Raw genomic sequence first — 19,027 nt, 5'->3', positions numbered from 1 at the left:
TCGAATGTTGTACTTCCACCACGCGGGAAGACATCGTCGATTCCGCCGCCGGCGGGCGGGCTGTCGGCCGCCATTGTCGCTGTCGCGCGGCGGGGGAAGGAGTATCATGTCATAGCTGTCGTCGAGGGACATGAACTCAAGACTCCCGAAACGGAGTACTGTCACGGGCTGGAAAGGTTGCTGGAGACTACCCATCTGGGGCTTGATGGGAAGCTATTCGTCAACACGCAGCAGGCCCCTACCTGGCGCGCCAACTGTCGGCGTTTCAAAACCCGGGGGGTCCCTGGACCGACGAGTAAATTATCGCGGCATGTCCCAGCCCAGATGGGTCGACGCGAGACGGAACGCGAAGGGGGGAGGAAGCCAGAGGGAGACGGGCGTGAGAGGTGGAATCCCGCGGCCTTCGTGTTTGTCCCGCGCCCAGGTCGGGTGCGCTTGCAGTAGGGGGTTACAAGCGTCCACGCGGGAGGGAGCGAGCGGCCTCACGCGAGCGCCGTCCCGTCCTTCCCCGCGCGGCCAACCCTCTGTAAGAGGGCCCTGGTCCTTCCTTTTATAGGCGTAAGGAGAGGATCCAGGTGTATAATGGGGGGTGTAGCAGTGTGCTAATGTGTCTAGCGGAGGAGAGCTAGCGCCCTAAGTACATGCCATCGTGGCAGCCGGAGAGGTTTTGGCACCCGGTTCGTGTGGTGTCGTGGCCGTCGGAGGAGCGCTGGAGCCCGGTGGAAGGACAACTGTCGGGGCTGTCGAGTCCTTGCTGACGTCCTCTTGCTTCCGTAAGGGGGCTGAGAGCCGCCGTCGTCATAGAGCGTGCGGGGCGCCATCATTACTTATCTGGCGGAGCGAGCCAGATGGGACGCCGGTCTTGTTCCCCGTAGCCTGAGTCAGCTTGGGGCAGGGTAATGATGACGCCTCCTGTTGACGTAGTCGGTCCGTGCCCTAGGTTGGGCGAGGTGGAGGCTCCTCCGAGGTCGAGGTCGAGTTTGTCTCCCAAGGTCGAGGTCGAGTCCGAGCCCCCGGGTCGGACGAGGCGGAGACCGTCGGCTGATGCCAGGACTGAGTCCGAGCCCTGGGGTCGGGCGAAGCGGAGTTCGTCGTCCTTCGGGGCTGAGCCCGAGTCCGAGCCCTGGGGTCGGGCGAGGCGGAGTTCGTCGTCTTCTGGGGCTGAGCCCCAGTCCGAGCCCTGGGGTCGGGCGGAGCGGAGTTCACCGTCTTCCGGGGCTGAGCCCGAGGCCGAGCCCTGGGGTCGGGCGGAGCGGAGTTCGCCGTCTTCCGGGGCTGAGCCCGAGTCCGAGCCCTGGGGTCGGGCGGAGCGGAGTTCGCCGTCTTCCGGGGCTGAGCCCGAGTCCGAGCCCTGGGGTCGGGCGGAGCGGAGTTCGCCGTCTTCCGGGGCTGAGCCCGAGTCCGAGCCCTGGGGTCGGGCGAAGCGGAGTGGCACAGCAGTCGGAGGCCGGACTTGGTTGCTGTCAGCCTCACTCTGCCGAGTGGCACAGCACTCGGAGCGGCGCAGGCGACGCTGTCCTCTTGTCAGACCGGTCAGTGGAGCGGCGAAGTGACTACGGTCACTTCGGCTCTGTCGATTGGGGGGCGTGCGTCAGGATAAAGGTGTCAGGCCACCTTTGCATTAAATGCCCCTGCGATTTGGTCGGTTGGCGTGACGAGTTGGCCAAGGTTGCTTCTTGGTGAAGACTGGGCCTCGGGCGAGCCGAGGGTATGTCCGTTGCTGGAGGGGGTCTTCGGGCGAGACGTAGATCCTCCGGGGTCGGCTGCCCTTGCCCGAGGCTGGGCTCGGGCGAGGCGTGATAGCGTCCCTCGAATGGACCGACCTTTGACTTAGTCGCACCCATCAGGCCTTTGCAGTTTTGTGCTGATGGGGGGTTACCAGCTGAGATTTATGAGCCTTGAGGGTACCCCTAATTATGGTCCCCGACAGATGTAGACATAAACACGTATGTGGTGTAGCGGTAACTATTGCTGGCATTCGCTTGAGAGGTCGTGAGTTCGAAATCCCCTTGGGCTATGTGTATTTTTAAATTTTAGCTAGACGTCGGCTATACGGGGGAATGAGAATGAGAATGAGCTTTGCGGGGAGGGGGAATGAGAATGATAGATATAGAATGGTGGCAAAACATGCGAATGGACTATGCGCGGGGATGAGAAAATCGGAAAGGCAGAACATGAATGGTGGCAGAATACGAAATGAGCAGAACAGTCTTAATAAGTAGTAGAGAAGTCAAATGTCGTTTACGGGGTTACGCAGTAGTGAGCATGCGCGTATTGTTTCGTTTCCATGAATGTTTGTAATTTGAGTTCAAATTAAACCAAATCTAAGGCATAGGGGTCTAGTCCTACGTTTCATTCACGCGCCTGGTCGGCCCAGCTCAGCGCCTCAGCCCATCAGTATACAACCCACAGCCCGAATTCTTCCCCATACAATACTTAGCAGACCTGAGCCTAACTAGCAGTAGCAGTGTCTGACGAATGACGCTGGCCCATCAGGCCCACCACTAGAGGACCCGTGACCCGTCCCCCTCGGACGCCGCAAAACCCGTCTGTCTTCCTTCCGGCGTACTGATGATTTCGCCGCGCAACCTTCCCATATTAAGCGGCAACCTCCGCTCCGCCTCCCCCCCCCCAAAAGGCAGCAGCAAAACCCCCATTAAATCCCTCTCCTCCCCGATCGCAGGCCGATCGACGGCGGCGATGGGGCAGAGAATCGATATCAATTGGACTGAGGTGTTTGGCAAGTCATCCTCCCCCGACCGCGAGGCCGACGTCTGCTTCGCCTCCCCCTCGTCGGCGTCGGCAGCACCGCGGACGCGGGCGCGGGCGTTGGGCGCCGCGAAGGTGTTACCGGGCGACGAGCGGCGGCGGGGGTCCCCAGACAGACACCAACGGAAGAGGCTCGGGAAGCTGCGCATCGACGATGACTGGTCCGTCGGCGGGCAGCGCCACACCGCCGTGCATGGGGATGACGGGGCGCGCCGACCACGGACCCGCGGGGCCGCCAAGGTACGCGCGTAAGCCCGCTCTCCTGTGGCTGTGTCCAACTGGGGTGTTTGATTTACGGATGGATGATAAAACCCCGTCGTAGCTTCGCATACTGTTCCTCGTGCGCGCGCGTAGGTCTTTGTCCCTTTTCTGAGGTCTGAGCTACGTTGCATCGGTGATTCCGGGTACCATTGGTTTGCAGGCTGCAGATGGTCGGGTACAGGATGCTCATTCCGTTTCTAAGGATGTGTATGATTTCAGTAAGATTTCCACTCTTCCCGATGCTATCATTTCTAACCTTCTGTCAGCCGCAAAAGGTGGATTGGGACTTTGGGAGACTTTAGTCAGATGCCATGGGTTAGTGGATTAATCACGGGAAATGCATGATATCCATGTGGAATATCAATAATCAGAATGAAGCTTCCGTTGAATCTGTTACAGTCATTCACTGGTACAAACTGTTATTGATTTGTTATGTGTCATTTATTTGTAGGTCCAGAAGATGAGCAGGCGGAACGTGTGGGCAACAGATTCTGTTCGAGGTTAACTCCCATTCAGGAAAATAAATACTGCCAGGTACTACTCATTTTTTTTTTCATTTCCCCCTTTTTATGTCTTGTTGATCTGTAGGAATATATCTCTTGAAAACTATTATGAGGGAATTCTGGATGCAGTTACCTTTGAATAATCTCAAAAGGCAAGGGTGTGCGGAAAAAAGGAAACCTATATCGGTGGACAAGATGTACTCAGAGTCTGACCGACCAAGTTCCACATCTTCATCTGCGAAGAGGACTCATGCCATTGATCCAGAGGTGTCAGATCATGAAAAATGTCACAAGACTGAAAGTTCCCATCCCAGTAGATTCTCTAAGAGGTAGGCATCCATTTCCCTTTGTGTACTGACAAGTGACAAGTTATTTATGTTTGGAAATGCTTCACGTACGACACTACGACCCACTCGTATGACTCGAGTACGACTAACATTAATCTACGGCTGTTGTTACCTAAGTTTTGAACTAATGAGTAATGAATCATGAGCTATTATATGACCCTGGTCGCACAAGAGTCTACCATTGGAGTTGTACGTGTAGCAGTGCCCTTTTAAAAAGGGGCAAACCCAGTGTTGGAGGCTTCCACATAAGTGGGGTTCATGGAAGGGATAAACTAAAGCAAGCCTTCTCCCGTCAAATGCGGAGAGGTTGATTTGAATCCGTGATGCAGTGAGATAGCACTCACAACCACACTAGCCTTCCTGCTCTTCTTTTTATGTTATATAGATTCTTAAAGATATCTTCTGCGTTGTATATATTGTACAAATCATTTACATATTATGGACATATTGTCATCTATATGGGCATTTATAATGTACCGTTATTATATTTATTACTTATTACTTTGCTCTGTCTAGAAGTATGAATCATCAGCTCATTTTTAATTATTCTATGCAGGAGGAAGGAACAACTTCAGAATTCATCTTCTGTGTACCCTCGAAAGGTAGGTTTGCTGATATTTAGTAATTTGTGAATTCTGCTATAGATTTTTATTCCATAACCTATCATACATCCTTTGTTGCTTGAATATTAAAACCACACGGTCCTCATTTAACATTATCTGCTAAATTGTGCGAACTTTATTTATGTTGCATTTCAATGAAATCCTATTGCATGCAATGTGTAATGAGCATGCCATGTTTGACTTCTGTGGTCATAAGAACAATGGAGAACATAGCGAGTGTTGATGTTTATTATCAAGGACATTTCTTTGGACAGTTGATGGTTTCATTGCACTAACGATTAAACACTAGCAAGGCTAGGCAAGGTTGAGAAAAATAAACGCTCTTTGTTAACATGAGTTTGCAAAGGTTTATGTTTGAGTTTCATACTGAAGCTTGTTTTTAGAAAGGTCAGGTAGTTATTACCTTCTTTGTTAGACAGACACTGCTAATTTTACCATGGTATTCTGCTCATAATAAGTTTGGCTGTCATATATTGCATTGAGAAAAATAAACTCTCTTTGTTAACACGAGTTTACAAAGGTTTGTGTTTGAGTTTCATACTGAAGCTTGTTTTTAGAAAGGTCAGGTAGTTATTTACCTTCTTTGTTAGACAGACACTGCTATTTTTACCATGGTATTATCTGCTCATAATAAGTTTGGCTGTCATATATTGCATTGGCATACTTTCTTATAGTAGTTTGATCATTGCACCACTTTTACATGTTATTTTGGCCTTACACAATTACTAACCTGAGTTGCCTATAAGGTTCAAGATGTGGTTCTATTGGATGACGAAGATATGCAGCCTGAGGAAGAAGTAAACTGTGACATGTCTGACGGACAGTAAGCTTCTTTCTGGTGTTGTATTCATCATGTAAACTGTTAGCTGAGCTTTTTGTTTATGTTTCAACTGAACGAATTGTATTTTCAGGAATGGACCAAAGATCTACTACCCATCGAGGTGAATATTGTGCATTTTTTCTGAAGATCATGAATTCACTTTACCTTCTTTTGACTGTATTATGTGAACAGAGATAATCGGGAATCTGTTGAGCTCAGCAGATCTGATATTAAATGTCTTGATCCTGGAGTATATTTGTCATCACCAGTGATAAACTTCTACATCCAGTAAGTTGCAACTTCGTAGTATGGTTTTTTTTACTTAAACTGCTCCACTGTATCACTTATTTTTTAAACAAATAGGAAGCAACCAATGAAAGGTTTGGTATGGGAATATTTATGTGTTAAATGTTTGCTCTTCTACTGCTACTTTACATTGTAAATTGTAATGCCTTGAATGCCATCAAACTATTTACTGTGGGCTATTTAGCTGAAGAATTTATAAACTAGTATTATCTGAACTCTGGGCTATGCTATTTCCAGGAAGGTATTAAAAGACACTCTGTATTCTTTCTGTGATGTTGTTGTGCAGGTACATTAAAAGGAACAGACTGTCTAGTGAAGATTTTAGAGACAAATTTTACATATTTAACACATATTTTTATGGAAAGCTTGAAGAAGCATTGTGTCGGCAGGTACGATCTTTTGTTCCATGAAGCTATTCTTCTCTTGCCTAATGGCTTATATTATGTCTTTGTTCAAAATTAGGATAATTATACTCTTCTAGGTGCATAATACATGAGTGCCTTGTAATATAAGTTTTTGTTCATTTTCTCTTCAAGTCTGCAGGAGAGATGTCAGTCCCTCTTATCAAGGCCTTGTTTGGATTCATTAGCAACTACTACATTCTAAATTATCAGATGTTTAATGTTTTTGGGTTTTTTAGATACATTGATTTTGCTATGCAATTAGATATACACTATGTATAGATACATAGTAAAATCAATGCATCTAGAAAAGCCAAAATGTCTTACAATTTAGAATGGAGGGAGTAATAGTTAGCTAGCTAATATTAGCTGTTTGGCTCGACTAGTGAGATAGTCGTTAGTTGGGTATTCAGCTAACAAATAGATATACTATCAGCTGGACCTGTTTGGATCCGAGGAGTTAATTATTGGCAGCTAAGCATTAGCTTTATGGATCCAAACAGGGCCTAAGAAGGTACAGAAACAAATGCAAAGAAGGAAAAACGAACACACACAAACTCAAACTGTTAAATGTGCATATGCGACATGTAACATGTTTGAGAGAAACGCTACCCAATCAACAGATTTGTGGCATCATGGAGCTCAAACCGTAAGCACCTGTTAAGAGTGAAAGGATCACACAGACCGCAGCCAAAGGTGGGTTCATCCGTTCATGTAGGCCGATTTGGGTGTGTCCATGCCTAAGCCTATAAACAAGAAATTGGTTATTGCTATAGAATTAGCACCTGGTTTGCACAATTGCACCCCTAATTATTGCTATTAAGTTTTCACCTGATTTGCACCCCAAATTAGTATAAAATTTTAACCTGATTTTCATCCCCAATCCTAACTCATGCACTTACAGGCATCCTGCACCCCCTCTATTTTTTCTCTAGCTTTCACCCTTGACCTCAGTTGACTCCTGAACAAACACTTGTGCTTTGAAATGAGCCGGACAACCAAAATGTTCAACAAGTTAAAGCCTCTCAGTCTTTCAGCCAAGGTTGAGGGTTCATCTGTTGAATGTGCCGGAACACACCACTATTCTTGGAAGGAGATGGATAAATGGCATGCCAATAGCCAGTTTTTGTTCTTCCTTGCCAGTTGCTGAGATATCTTCTACTCTATAGCATTGGAAGGACAAAACTGAGGAAAAAACACGACTAAGGGTAAAAATGAGGACACCAGCAAAACTAAGGGCACCACCTTAAAAAACCGATTAAAAAATGGCATACCCAGTCATGAAAGCTCCCATACAAGGGTCTGGGGAAGAGAATTTCTAGAGAGCTTTACCCTTTCTTATTCTGCAAAGGTTCTGATTTCAACCCAGGATGTCCAAGGCACAAGTAGATATTGTACCAGTGCGCTAGGCCCGCCTTCTTGAGTGAGGAATTACAAGTAACCAATTATTGTCTTGAGTGAGTAATTACCATTTTTTCTTGTACCCCTTATGACCCACAATGGTCAAGGGTTGGAGGCACAATAGAGTTTTAGTCAACTACATTTCGGTCCAGCCATTTTCCACTATTTGCCCATTAGATTGTCACAAAATTGTACCCTCTTTTTTTCAAATCCAAATTAAAAAAATTCCTCTCATGCTTTTCTCTCGTTTCTTTTATGTTCATGAGTTGACAATATCTTTTGTTCTACTTGTTTCTTCATTTTTATTATCTTAACATGGGGAACATATACTATGCAATCAATCATATTGGTGCAAGCATGCAATCAAGCGATTTGGTGCATCCAATCAAAATCCAACGTTGACTGTTATTTTACATTTAACCCCTTTTTAGATTGGATGCTCTGGATGGTTTGATTGCACGCTTGCGTCAAATGAGTGATTGCATAGGACATGCTCCCCTTAACATGATATCTTAGATGACAAAATTTATATTTCAGGATGAGTTCTCAAAGTTGAGAAGATGGTGGAAAGGTGTCAATATATTAAATAAAGCATACATAATCTTGCCGATCCATGGGATGTAAGTCAATACTGGATAAGGATAAGACATTTACAATAAGAAGCTGAAATACACTTTTATATGTTTAAGACATCAGTTTGTTAGCAAGCTCCATGGTTCATCTGGACCCCTTTTGAATTATGTTAGATATCGAACGTGGCTCCTGAGATTCCTAGTATTGTACATATATATGTATTATTGTTAAACCTTTTTAATTGCCTGAACTGTTGCCCTTCAGCATATACTGAATGTTTTTGAAACCTACAGTCATGTCTTCCTTACTGTACCTCTGTGTATATTATATTTATGAAAAAAATGTATCTTTGCATTTGTAAACCAGGGCGCACTGGAGCTTGGTAATCATTTGCATTCCTGCAAAAGAGAGTATTTCAGGACCAATCATACTTCATCTGGACTCCCTAGCGATGCATCCCAGTACTAAGATCTTGAACACAGTTGAGAGGCAAGTAGTGACTTTATTACTACAGCTATAGTTGTCTGGATATTTTTTATTTTTGCTATATATATAAAAAAGAAATTCTAGAATGTGGCAGACTTGCTTGCTGCTGAGTTTTAGTGCTAGTGACCTGATGTCCACTGCGCAACACTGACAGTGCCAACAACATGTTGCAGATACCTTGAAAAAGAATGGTGCCAATTATCATCATGGGAGGATTTTAAAAATAATATACATAAGCAAAGCGTTGAGGTACATACAGTTTAACACTGTCCTTCCAGATCTCCTTGGCACATAGGTTTCCAGATGTTCGCGTTAAATATTTCTTGAGATTGCGACTAATTGAGTTTACTCAGAAGTCAATATAACATGTTTTCAAAAACTGTTAGGTTCCACGACAGAATAATGAGTATGACTGTGGCATCTTCATGCTTTATTATATTGAACGGTTTATAAAAGAGGCTCCAGAAAGATTCACAATTGATAAACTTGATATGGTTAGTGCTGCCAGCTCTTTTCTGTACTTGTTCAGTTCTTGTGTTGCTGTTTACGTTCAGCTTTTAAGACTTTGATAGATTTCAATAATGAACTTGTGTTTGTTACACAGTTTAATCGGAGTTGGTTCAAACCTGAAGAAGCATCTGGTCTAAGGCGGAGAATAAGAGAGCTTCTGCTGGAAGAATTTGAAAGTGCCAAGCTGGATGATGCTTTACCAGGAGCGGATGCATCTGAGCGTGATGACAGCATAAATGATGGAGAATTGAAACCAGATGCATCTTCTGACAGTTCAGAAATGGTCGTAGAGGTGGTAGGAGGGTTGGGAGGCACTGACAAGAGCAATGAAGGCATCAAGGTTGTAGCATCAGAAGAGGCAAGTGGAGAGTCAGGAGATGCTGGTAAGAGTACCGAAGGTACTGTTGCAGCATCAGAAGAAAAGAGTATTGAAGGCATCAATGTTGCAGAACCAGAAGATGCTTGTGAGAGTATAGGAGGCATCTATGTTGCAGAATCAGATGAAGCAAGTGGGGAGTTTGGAGAGATTGGTAAGACCAACAAAGGCACCAAAGTTGCAGTGTCAGAAGGAGCAAGTGTGTCTGGATACACTGATAAGAATATGGAAGACATCTCTGACTCTGAGGTTGCAGTATTAGACAAAGCTCCCACTAGCAGCTACAGACGTGGAGAGAAGACCACAGCCTGTGTTCTATCAGAAGCAGCTTCACTTTCCGATAGCGTCAAAGATGAACAAGGTATGGTGAAACCAGATTCTGGCAGCTCAAAAGCTGAGAGAGAAGGAGATTTGATTGTAATTGCATCGCCGGAAAGATCGGAAGGGAATGATGAGATCATTGGTAGCATGCCAATTACAGATGTAGTTTGTGACAGCTGCGACAGCGACACCGAGACCAAGGTGAGGATCGTAAAAATTCACAGAAGAAAATTTGTCCCATCGTGTGGTTGCAGCAATTGACACAAGGGGCCATGCACCGTGCAAACCTTCTGGTTGCGTTCTCACGAAGATGCGAAATTGTGACAGATTTTGGTAATGATATTTTGAGGTTCCTGTGGCCGTATACCAAGCACATAGATGACCAGGCCAGGCGGTGATCTCAGTAAACCGAATAGGTAGCGGGTCGATGCATGGCCTGCTTCCCCCTGATCTCGGGCACTAGGCTCCTGGAAAGCAGTTTTGGGTAGGCAGTTCATTGGCTTGGGCCCGGGACTTGTAAAGTGTACAGGCGATTGGACGTTATTACGTATGTTATGGTGTTTACATTAGAAGATCTGTGACTGTGAACACCTGCCACAATTTGAGATAATATGCGCGTAAGGTCTTGCGTTTTCCTTTTTGTTCTGCCCCAGAGCTGCCAAACATGCATCCTTGTTCTTCTCCAGCCTTGATATGATGGCATTTCTTTTGACCTTGGAGTAGAGTTATCGTGTGAATGAAGGAAGCTATTACAGTACAGTGCAAATTTGCAACGGCATGATACATGTCTAGCTCTCTAGCCTTGGTGTTCGTGGAAGTGACATGGATGACACTGGCATGGCAGCAGCATTCATTCGTGTGAGTTCGCATGAACAACACATTCTTGTTAGGCCCCGTTTGGTTAGGGGTAACTAAAGTTTAGTGACTAAATTTTAGTCACTTTTAGTCTCTAAAGAAACATAGTGACTAAAACGGGGTGACTAAACTTTAGTTCTTTAGTCACCAAAGGGTGACTAAAAGGGACTAAAGTAGTATTTTTATCTTATTTGCCCTATCAACTTTCTTCTTATAGCAAACATCTATTAATTAATAGGGGTAAAAAAGTCATTATTCACAACAATTAATGCTCTTTAGTCCAGTTTAGTCACTGAAACCAAACGAGGTACTTTAGCGACTAAACTTTAATGACTAAAGAAACCAAACAGCACCTTAATTGCTCGCAGCTGTCTAGCGGACCATGTGGTTTTTGATAGAGACATGTCACGCTTCAGGAGACCTCTATGTGTGTGTGTCTATATATATATATATATATATATATATATATATATATATATATATATATATATATATATATATATATATATATATATATATATATATATATATATATATATATATATATATATATATATATATATATATATATATATATATATATATATATATATTGCGCGCTAATATTAAATGTTCATGGGTATTTATGTGGAAATATTGATTTTAAAAGATATTTTAATTAAATATAAATAGAACACGTGTAATATAAAAAATAGATGTATCAAACAATCTGCAGGGCTCGATATTAATAATCCAAAGCTCGTTTTTTTGAAAGATAAGAGATCTAATTATTAATAATCCAAGGCTTTGAACATATGTCTCATCGTATCGTAGGGCTGTTTGGTTTGACATTAAAAATTTGGTGATATGATCATATTCCTCGTATTAGTATTAACTATGAGAAATAAGGTAATGATATATCAACTTAGTGAGTGTTTAAATGCACTAAAACTAATAATTAGTTGATTAAAGTTTCTAGTGAAATTAGTTAGCTAACAAATAGCTACCTAACTATTAACTAATTTACCAGAATAGCTAATAACTGAACTATTAACTAGGATGTTTGGATGTCTTAACTAATTTTAGTCATTAATTTTTGGCTATGGTGCATTCAAACACCCCTTATTCTATTCCACAAACTAAATAAAAATAAGGAATAAGAAAATGATGAATTAACTCATTTCTCAAATCAAACAACCTATAAACTATCTCGTTGGTTATCATCTTTCGGTCCACCACTCATGTTAACAAGGTGGTAATGAATCGTGATCCAAATGTTTCTTTATAAATTGTTATGATTCTAAATAATTTTTAATTTAAAAAAGAATAGAAATAGCTATCTTCAGTGTGTCTTTACTTACTAGAGACACTGTAGTAGGGATGGCAATGGGGATTTCCCCGTCGGGGAATGGCTTCCCATCCCCGTCCCCGCGGGGACAAAAATTCCCCGTCCTCGTCCCCGCGAACGCTCGCGGGGGAGCTTTTTCTCCCATCCCCGTCCCCGTCGGGGAATTTATCCCCGTGGGGAACCCCGCGGGGAATCTGTCCCCGCTAGAAGTACAATATTTAAAGATAAATTTAAATTGATTGTATTAAATTAATACAAATTTAACAAACAAGATTGAAAATTATAAGAGACATCTACTTTAGAGTTTAGTTTTTTATTTTATAACATGTCATGCATTAAGTTCTTACTATAATTTTAACAAGTAAATTGACTAACTTGGATAAAACAGTTTCGTGGGGCGGGTACACGGGGAACGAGGACGGGGGATGGTTCCCCGTCCCCGCGAACCCGACGGGGATTTAATTTCCCCCATTTAGATCCCCGCGGGGACTAAATTCGTCCCATACCCGTCCCCTAATAGGGGAATTCCCCACGGGGAATCGGGGATCGGGTCCCATTGCCATCTCTACACTGTAGAACTCCATCCAAAAGTCTTACACCCTTTATTCTTACGAAACTATATGAGGAAAAGCGAAAGGGGAGGAAAATAAGGGCGAGCAAAACTGGAAGCCTACGAAAATGGTGGAGCTCACCTCCTTATCCCCAGGGCCACCACGTCCTTCTCGGCTGACTCCTCGCCGCCGGCCGCCGCCGCCGACACCTCATGTTCATACCTCCTCGCGTCGTCGCGGGAGGATCCTCGGCGCCGCGACCGCCACGCCTGGCGCCGACGACTACCACTCCACCATCCGCTCCCTCAACTCCCGCGGCCGCCACGTCCCCCGAAAATCCCTCGGGCAGGTCATCCCGCTGACCCCAGAATCCGCGCCACCCACAGGCGGGCTCACCATTCACCACGTACCGACGCGTCTCTCGTCTCCCCGCAGAACTACACGCTCAACTCCAAGGTGAACGAGGAGCTGGTGGCGGCGGCGGGGGTGGAGGAGGGTGACGTCGTGCTCGAGATCGGCCCAGGCACCGGCTCGCTCACTTCCGCGCTGCTCCAGGCCGGCGCTACCGTCTTTGCCGTCGAGAAGGTCTGTAACGTTGCTTTGCTCGGTGTTCCGTAGCTGGACTGCTGAAAGTGAGAGCGAGCCGCTAGGGGGAAAAATTCGAAAGATCTTCCTGAGACGAAATTGAAATTGTGTGTAAAATGGTTACTATCATCTGTGTCACTGTGTGTGATTGTCTCAAATCTCAATTGTTGATGCCTCAAAATGTAGCTCTCTTTGGATGCAAGCAGTCATTCTTTGCAAGCGTGCAAGCAAATCATTTGGTCCATTAGATCGTGATCCAACCATAGGTCACATTTAATACTTAATCCCTTCCACCACCAGCTTAATAATCTTTATAAAAAACCCCTAACAAACCATGGTTGTATCTGTGGTTGGATCGTAATCTAATGGACCAGATGGTTTGTTTGCATGCTTGCATAGCAGTCGTTGCCCTATTTAGATGGGTATATGGCTACATACTTGAGTATGAGTATTTTTTCCCCTTCTATTAATTGGGATCTGGAACCTCTAAGTTTAAACTGACATCATGCTCGTCTTTGGGACTTTTATATAGACTGACCTGAGACTGAGTTGTGAATGATGTGCCGATAGTGTTGCCTTTCAGTTACTTGCGAAAGATCGCAAGAAGTCATCTAATAAGTTTTTTTTTTTTTTGTTTCTGTAAACACTTAATAGTAAACACTTAATATAGATTCAGACTTGAGCATGGCATTATAAGTTGAAGCTGAACTTGAGGTGTATCCGTACAAATAGACTTTTTGGGCTGGAGAAAGTCGTTGTAATTTTCTTTTAACTGAAGGAGATTTAACAGTTAAAGTCTAGAAATTATTTCTATTACGGATCCATAACCTGCATCATCTTGTTCTGTTTTTTTTCGTAACAGGACAAGCATATGGCTACTCTCGTTAAAGATAGGTTTGGATCTACAGAACAGTTGAAGGTAGCATCTAGTTCTTCATTTGACATTGTGGTGTTTCCTTAACAAATATGATGCACAATATTCTCTTGTTGCACTCCAGGTCATTCACTGATGTCCTTTAAACAATCTGAAACTTTTATCTGTCATCAACCCGTCATTCATTACAGATGAATAATTCTGTCAAATAGTTAGGAAATCAGAAGCTAAAAAATGTATGTAACAATACGATGTTGCTTTTTGTAAAACTTATAGCTACCTTACACTTGTTTTGTGTTTATGGTACAAATCTGTGCAGGTCATTGAAGAAGACATCACAAAATTTCACATCCGTTCCCATTTTCTTCCTTTCATGAAGGAGAAATACGGTGCCACCAAAAAACTTGCAAAGGTGAGATGATGCCCAACCACAGAAATCAATATGGAGCTTGTTTTTGTGATCATGTTCCAGTTTCTACTTTGCAGGTTGCATCAAACTTACCATTCAATGTCAGCACCGAAGTTGTCAAACTACTACTCCCAATGGGGGATGTTTTCTCTGTCGTGGTGCTTATGCTTCAGGTTTGAGGCAGCTCTTATATTCACTTCTGCATGGGCTAATGTTGAGTCAATGCTGGTCCAGACTTCAGAAGATATATGGAACTTTCGATAATAATGTATTTCTGTGTAATTTCAATTTTAAAAACACTACCCTTTTTTCTAAAGGGGCCACGGCCATTGTAGTTTATCTTTTACCTCCACTCTCAGTTTGAAGGATTTTTTAAATACTTTTGTTGACTCATTATACTTCATTATCATATCCTCATTTTCAGGATGAAACAGCAGTACGCCTTGCAGATGCTTCAATACAAAGTCCAGAGTACCGATCTATCAATGTGTTTGTGGATTTTTACTCGGGTAAGCTTTTGTATGAAACATGTTGACAGACTTCGATTACCATTGAGAGTATATTTACTGTCTTACCTATTTGTTTCATTTAAATAATCAAGCCTACATTTGACAGAATCATCATAAAGATCTGCTAGTTACTCTGATCCTCGACCCTGCTCAGCAGCTTATGACAACAACCTTATGTTGTATCTCTGTCTGCCTTGAATAGTTATAATGCAATTTTATGGGTCTTTCGGTTATATTCGGCACTTTTGATCAGGTCTGTTAATACAGTAATTAAACATCTAGTTTTTGTTTATTAGGGGTTCCACATATAGATGCACATCATTGTTGCTTAGTTAAATTGGGGGAGCCCATTTTCTTAGGATTCTGCTTAAAGACTTCAATCAAAATATTTTTCTAAATGCGAACAACAGAGCTCTAACAATGATATCATGCAACCACCTGATAATTTGGCCTAGTTTTGACTGTTTAGTTAGTATGCCTAACCAGTGGATCACAGTCGTTATGTTGCATTTATTGACAAGAATATATTTTGTTTCTTATTTTCAGAACCTGAATACAAGTTCAGAGTAGACAGAGAGAATTTTTTCCCTCGGCCTAAGGTAATATATTTCTTACATGTGTGTCTTAGTTTAGGGAATAACATTTTGTTGTTTCCCAGTGGTTTCGGTTTCAAGTCTATACTGTTCTTGGCCAATTCCATTCGCAGGTTGATGGTGCTGTTATCAGCTTCAAACTAAAGAATGCGGAGGAGTATCCGCCAGTTAGTTCCCCAAAAAGCTTCTTTTCAATGGTGAGTAGTGGGTCATGGGGTCATGGTGTGCAGAAACTTGTCCCAAATCTGAATTGCTTTCTGTGGTTGAGGGAGAAAGGACGTGAATGGAAGCAATTGTTTATCTTTGGATATCGTTACAAGGCCGCTCATTCTTGGTGGTCTTGGAGTCCCTAATCTGTATTTCCAAAGCTGGGCACTGTAAGCTAAATGGTTGTGGCTGGAGAAAACAGACACTAACAGACCTTGGCATGGGTTAAAACTGCATGTACTAAAGCAAGTAAGGAAGTTCTTTCAATCTTCGGTTGTTACTGTGGTTGGAAATGAGAACAAGACTTTATTCTAGTCGGACAGATGGTTAGACGGCGGCTGCATCAAGGAATTTGCTCCTGCTGTTGTTGCTAAAGTCGGTAAAAGTGTTGTTTCCACTAGAACTGCGGCCCAAGCTATTGGAAACTGGCAATGGATCAGTGAAATCATGACACCCCTTTCCTGGGTTGGGTTACAACAGTTCTTGCTTTTATGGGATGCTGTAAGAAGAGTGGTGTTAACACATGAAGCTGATAAACATATATGGCTGCATACTTCCTCTGGCCAGTTCTCCTCCTAAGTCATGTTACAAGGCATTTTTCATGGGATCCATTACTTTTGAGCCTTGGAGGAGGCTGTGGAAGTCTTGGACTCCTCCAAAATGCAAATTTTTCCAGTGGCTGGCTATACGGAATAAATGTTGGACATCAGATAGATTGGAAATTGGAAAGGAGAGGTTTGGATCACCCAAAATCTTGTTTATTATGTGATCAAACACAAGAAACCATCCAATATCTATTGTGTACGTGCGTCTTTGCAAGACAGTTTTGGCATACCATCTTTTCGCCCTTGGGGTTTGTTAATCTCTCTCCGTCTGGAGATGAGATCTTCTTTGCCGATTGGTGGCGAAAGGTATGTAAGAAGATACATAGAAGCAAGAGAAAGGGTATGAACATCACCATTATTTTGGGGGCCTGGTATTTATGGATTCACCGCAACAAGGCAGTCTTCAATGGAGAGAACCCTTCTCTGGGCACAATCTGATGTGTTTTTGTAGATGAGTTGGTGTGTTGGATTAAGGCTGGAGCTAAACATCTTGAGAACTTAGGCCTAGAGGTCGCACTTAATATGAACATGACATAATTTTTGTGGGTGTGGAGTCCCCCTTAGTCCCGCCATGGCCTTCCTCTGTTCTGGTGGAGGCTGTAGTTTGGCTGCAGGATAGTATGTGTTTACCTTGCCTGTTAGGCTCTGTACCTTGGTCCATTTTGGATCTTTTCTTCTCTAATTAAATGATGCACAACTCTCCTGCTCTTTCGAAAAAATTAATTTCTTTGTAACTACCATCAAAGGTTGGCCCATATCCTTGATTTACAGGTGAATTCCGCTTTCATGGGGAAGCGCAAGATGCTTAGGAAATCTCTTCAGCACATATGCTCTTCTTCTGAGATTGAGGCTGCTCTTGACAACATTGGCCTTCCAGTTACAGTAAGCTTTCGCTCTCTCCTTCTGCGTCCCCTCCTCCCACTCTCCCTGCGTGCATGTGCTGTTGTGCTCACTTGTCAACTGCTGGCAGGCTAGACCTTCTGATTTGATTTTGGATGATTTCGTGAGATTGCACAATCATTTAGCGAAAGTATGACTAAGAAGTGCCTTTCAAAATGCCTAAGGAATTGCTTGTTGGCATGGTGTTCAACAGTTGGAGTAACTTACGCCTGACCGCTGAGAGTTGCTATGCAGGTAAAAAGAGAGGATCTCGCAACCTGCTTCTGCTTGAGTTCAGATTTTGATTTTTTTTTTAATCCTGAAATTTGAGCTTCTGCTAACCTCCAGTAACTAGCTATTTTTTCTTCATGGACTACAGCTACAGGTGCATTCAGCTCAGCTCCGGGGCGAAGCCAGGAATTACATGTAGGGAGGCCGGCCGAAAGAGCCATCTTGTAAAAAAATGATCGCGGTTCAACTGGTTTGGTTACTCGCACTTAGCGTCTGTCTGAGTTAATACTTGACAAAAAAAAAAAAACAAGCACAGCTCAACTGGTTAGGTTTCTCGTAGTGGTGGTGGTCGTTTGGGTTAATTCATCGACTTGACACGGTTGCTCCTATTTTTTTTTCTATATGTATTCTAGATAGTGAGGGTTTATTGTATTTTGATCGTAGACGCTAATCAGAAACTCTACTGAATGGATGCCTTCGTTCTCTCTGAGTACAAAGGCCCCATTGAAATATGTATGAGAAATAAAGCAAATTTAGAGGACCGGTAGCATTTCCTTCTGCTTATTTGCCTCCTTTTTCACCACGTGAGCATCTAACCAATACAAGACTGTTTAGCAGATCTGTAAGGCCTTGTTCGTTTACGTCGGATTGCATCCGAAATCGTTCCAGTTAATCAAAGTTTATATAAATTAGAGAAGCAATCCGGTTATGAATCGTTCCGATCCACCAATCCGGTACAAACGAACAAGGCCTAAACAACATTGTTTACCAAGTGAAGTTTAAAATAGGATGTGAGATAGAAAATAAGATAAGAGAGCTACATGAGATAGCCTTAGCGTGTCTTAGACTGTATTTGTTTTAGGTAGGGTGTGTCTTAGACTGTATTTGTTTTAGCTGCTTGAAGTCGTTTGGTTTAAAATCATTTGGTTTTAACTGTTATAAGTTATCTTTTGTGAACAAACTTGTACTATTTATATTAGGGCTGGAAATGGATGTCTGGAGATCTAAGTTATTCGTATTCGCTAAAACCGCTAATATGGATATCCGTATTCATATTCGATTTAAATATGATGTCAAATGGATATATTCAAATTCGATCTATAATACTTTTCTCTATCCGATTCTATATTCGTATTCGAAAAAATCATGAAACATCTGATACTATCTGTATCCGTGAAAAAATATGTTTCATGAAACCATTTAGAATTTAACTTTATCACTAATTACTAATTAAAAATGATTTAAGTTTAATAATATACTAGAAAAATGATATGTATCATTTAAAATACTAAAAAATATTTATATGATAAACAAATAAATATATCAACCTTATATTTCTAGTGATATTCAATAATAAAATTCAATATGTTTCATAAACATTCAATTATAACTTTCCACTTTATCTATATAGTGAACGTATCTTAACTAAGTTCCATAAACATTCAACTATAATTCTCTACTTTACAATATATAGATAATTTTTTTATGTTTTTTATTTAAGTTTTGGTACACACATTTATATAGGATATTCATTTTAGAACGGAAAATTTGTTTTTCTTGGTACATTTACTATTGTATATCAATTATAATTTACTTATATTTATACAAATGCCACTTATTAAATATCACATGTTGTTGTTTATCTTTTGTTACATGCTTTGATAGTTTAAAAATATTATTTATATAGTTTTGTTGACTTGGATAT

The 19,027-nt window shown here is 42.5% G+C and overlaps 2 protein-coding genes across 9 annotated transcripts in view; both read left to right on the top strand.

Annotated features, from left to right (window-relative positions):
* LOC103654937 (ubiquitin-like-specific protease 1C) overlaps positions 1-10,382 on the top strand; it is a 27,745-nt gene extending 17,363 nt beyond the window's left edge. For 2 of the 4 annotated variants that reach the window (XM_020552939.2, XM_020552940.2), the window contains 12 exons: positions 3,482-3,564; positions 3,663-3,862; positions 4,437-4,482; positions 5,250-5,326; positions 5,415-5,444; positions 5,516-5,611; positions 5,916-6,018; positions 7,969-8,051; positions 8,371-8,493; positions 8,664-8,739; positions 8,877-8,984; positions 9,095-10,382. In XM_020552939.2, coding sequence (XP_020408528.1) covers positions 3,482-3,564; positions 3,663-3,862; positions 4,437-4,482; positions 5,250-5,326; positions 5,415-5,444; positions 5,516-5,611; positions 5,916-6,018; positions 7,969-8,051; positions 8,371-8,493; positions 8,664-8,739; positions 8,877-8,984; positions 9,095-9,958 — 1,889 coding nt within the window. In that variant the 3' untranslated portion in view covers positions 9,959-10,382. Of the gene's footprint in view, positions 1-2,562; positions 3,010-3,190; positions 3,249-3,481; positions 3,565-3,662; positions 3,863-4,436; positions 4,483-5,249; positions 5,327-5,414; positions 5,445-5,515; positions 5,612-5,915; positions 6,019-7,968; positions 8,052-8,370; positions 8,494-8,663; positions 8,740-8,876; positions 8,985-9,094 lie in introns of those variants that run through there. The other 2 variants (XM_008681744.4, XM_020552938.3) reach the window with 2 other exon arrangements.
* Positions 10,383-12,479: 2,097 nt separating this feature from the next.
* LOC100285018 (uncharacterized) lies at positions 12,480-17,881 on the top strand. 5 transcript variants are annotated; one of them, XR_004857593.1, is made up of 11 exons: positions 12,480-12,779; positions 12,866-13,015; positions 13,878-13,934; positions 14,209-14,301; positions 14,376-14,471; positions 14,723-14,807; positions 15,354-15,406; positions 15,514-16,518; positions 16,984-17,094; positions 17,183-17,346; positions 17,471-17,881. XR_004857593.1 is itself a non-coding variant. In NM_001365664.1 (11 exons), the coding sequence occupies exons 1-11, from the start codon at positions 12,558-12,560 to the stop codon at positions 17,548-17,550; spliced, it is 1,101 nt and encodes a 366-aa protein (NP_001352593.1). In that variant the 5' UTR covers positions 12,528-12,557; the 3' UTR covers positions 17,551-17,868. The 5 variants fall into 5 exon arrangements, 2 of the variants coding, with proteins under 2 accessions (XP_008677354.1, NP_001352593.1); NR_158562.1 differs by having other exon boundaries at positions 12,528-12,779; positions 15,514-15,597; positions 17,471-17,868; NM_001365664.1 differs by having other exon boundaries at positions 12,528-12,779; positions 15,514-15,597; positions 17,277-17,346; positions 17,471-17,868.
* Positions 17,882-19,027: the final 1,146 nt, after the last annotated feature.

The sequence above is a fragment of the Zea mays genome, chromosome 4 (genome assembly GCF_902167145.1).
Source record: "Zea mays cultivar B73 chromosome 4, Zm-B73-REFERENCE-NAM-5.0, whole genome shotgun sequence".
Classification (NCBI taxonomy): Eukaryota; Viridiplantae; Streptophyta; class Magnoliopsida; order Poales; family Poaceae; genus Zea; species Zea mays.
This window is presented reverse-complemented; position numbering and strand designations above follow the sequence as displayed.

Excerpts from the sequence above, each read along its gene's own strand:
- LOC100285018 (NM_001365664.1), top strand. The coding sequence starts at position 12,558 with ATGGTGGAGCTCACCTCCTTATCCCCAGGGCCACCACGTCCTTCTCGG. Across the intron at positions 13,935-14,208 it reads GATCTACAGAACAGTTGAAG|GTCATTGAAGAAGACATCAC; the intron begins GTAGCATCTAGT and ends AAATCTGTGCAG. Across the intron at positions 14,472-14,722 it reads TCGTGGTGCTTATGCTTCAG|GATGAAACAGCAGTACGCCT; the intron begins GTTTGAGGCAGC and ends CCTCATTTTCAG.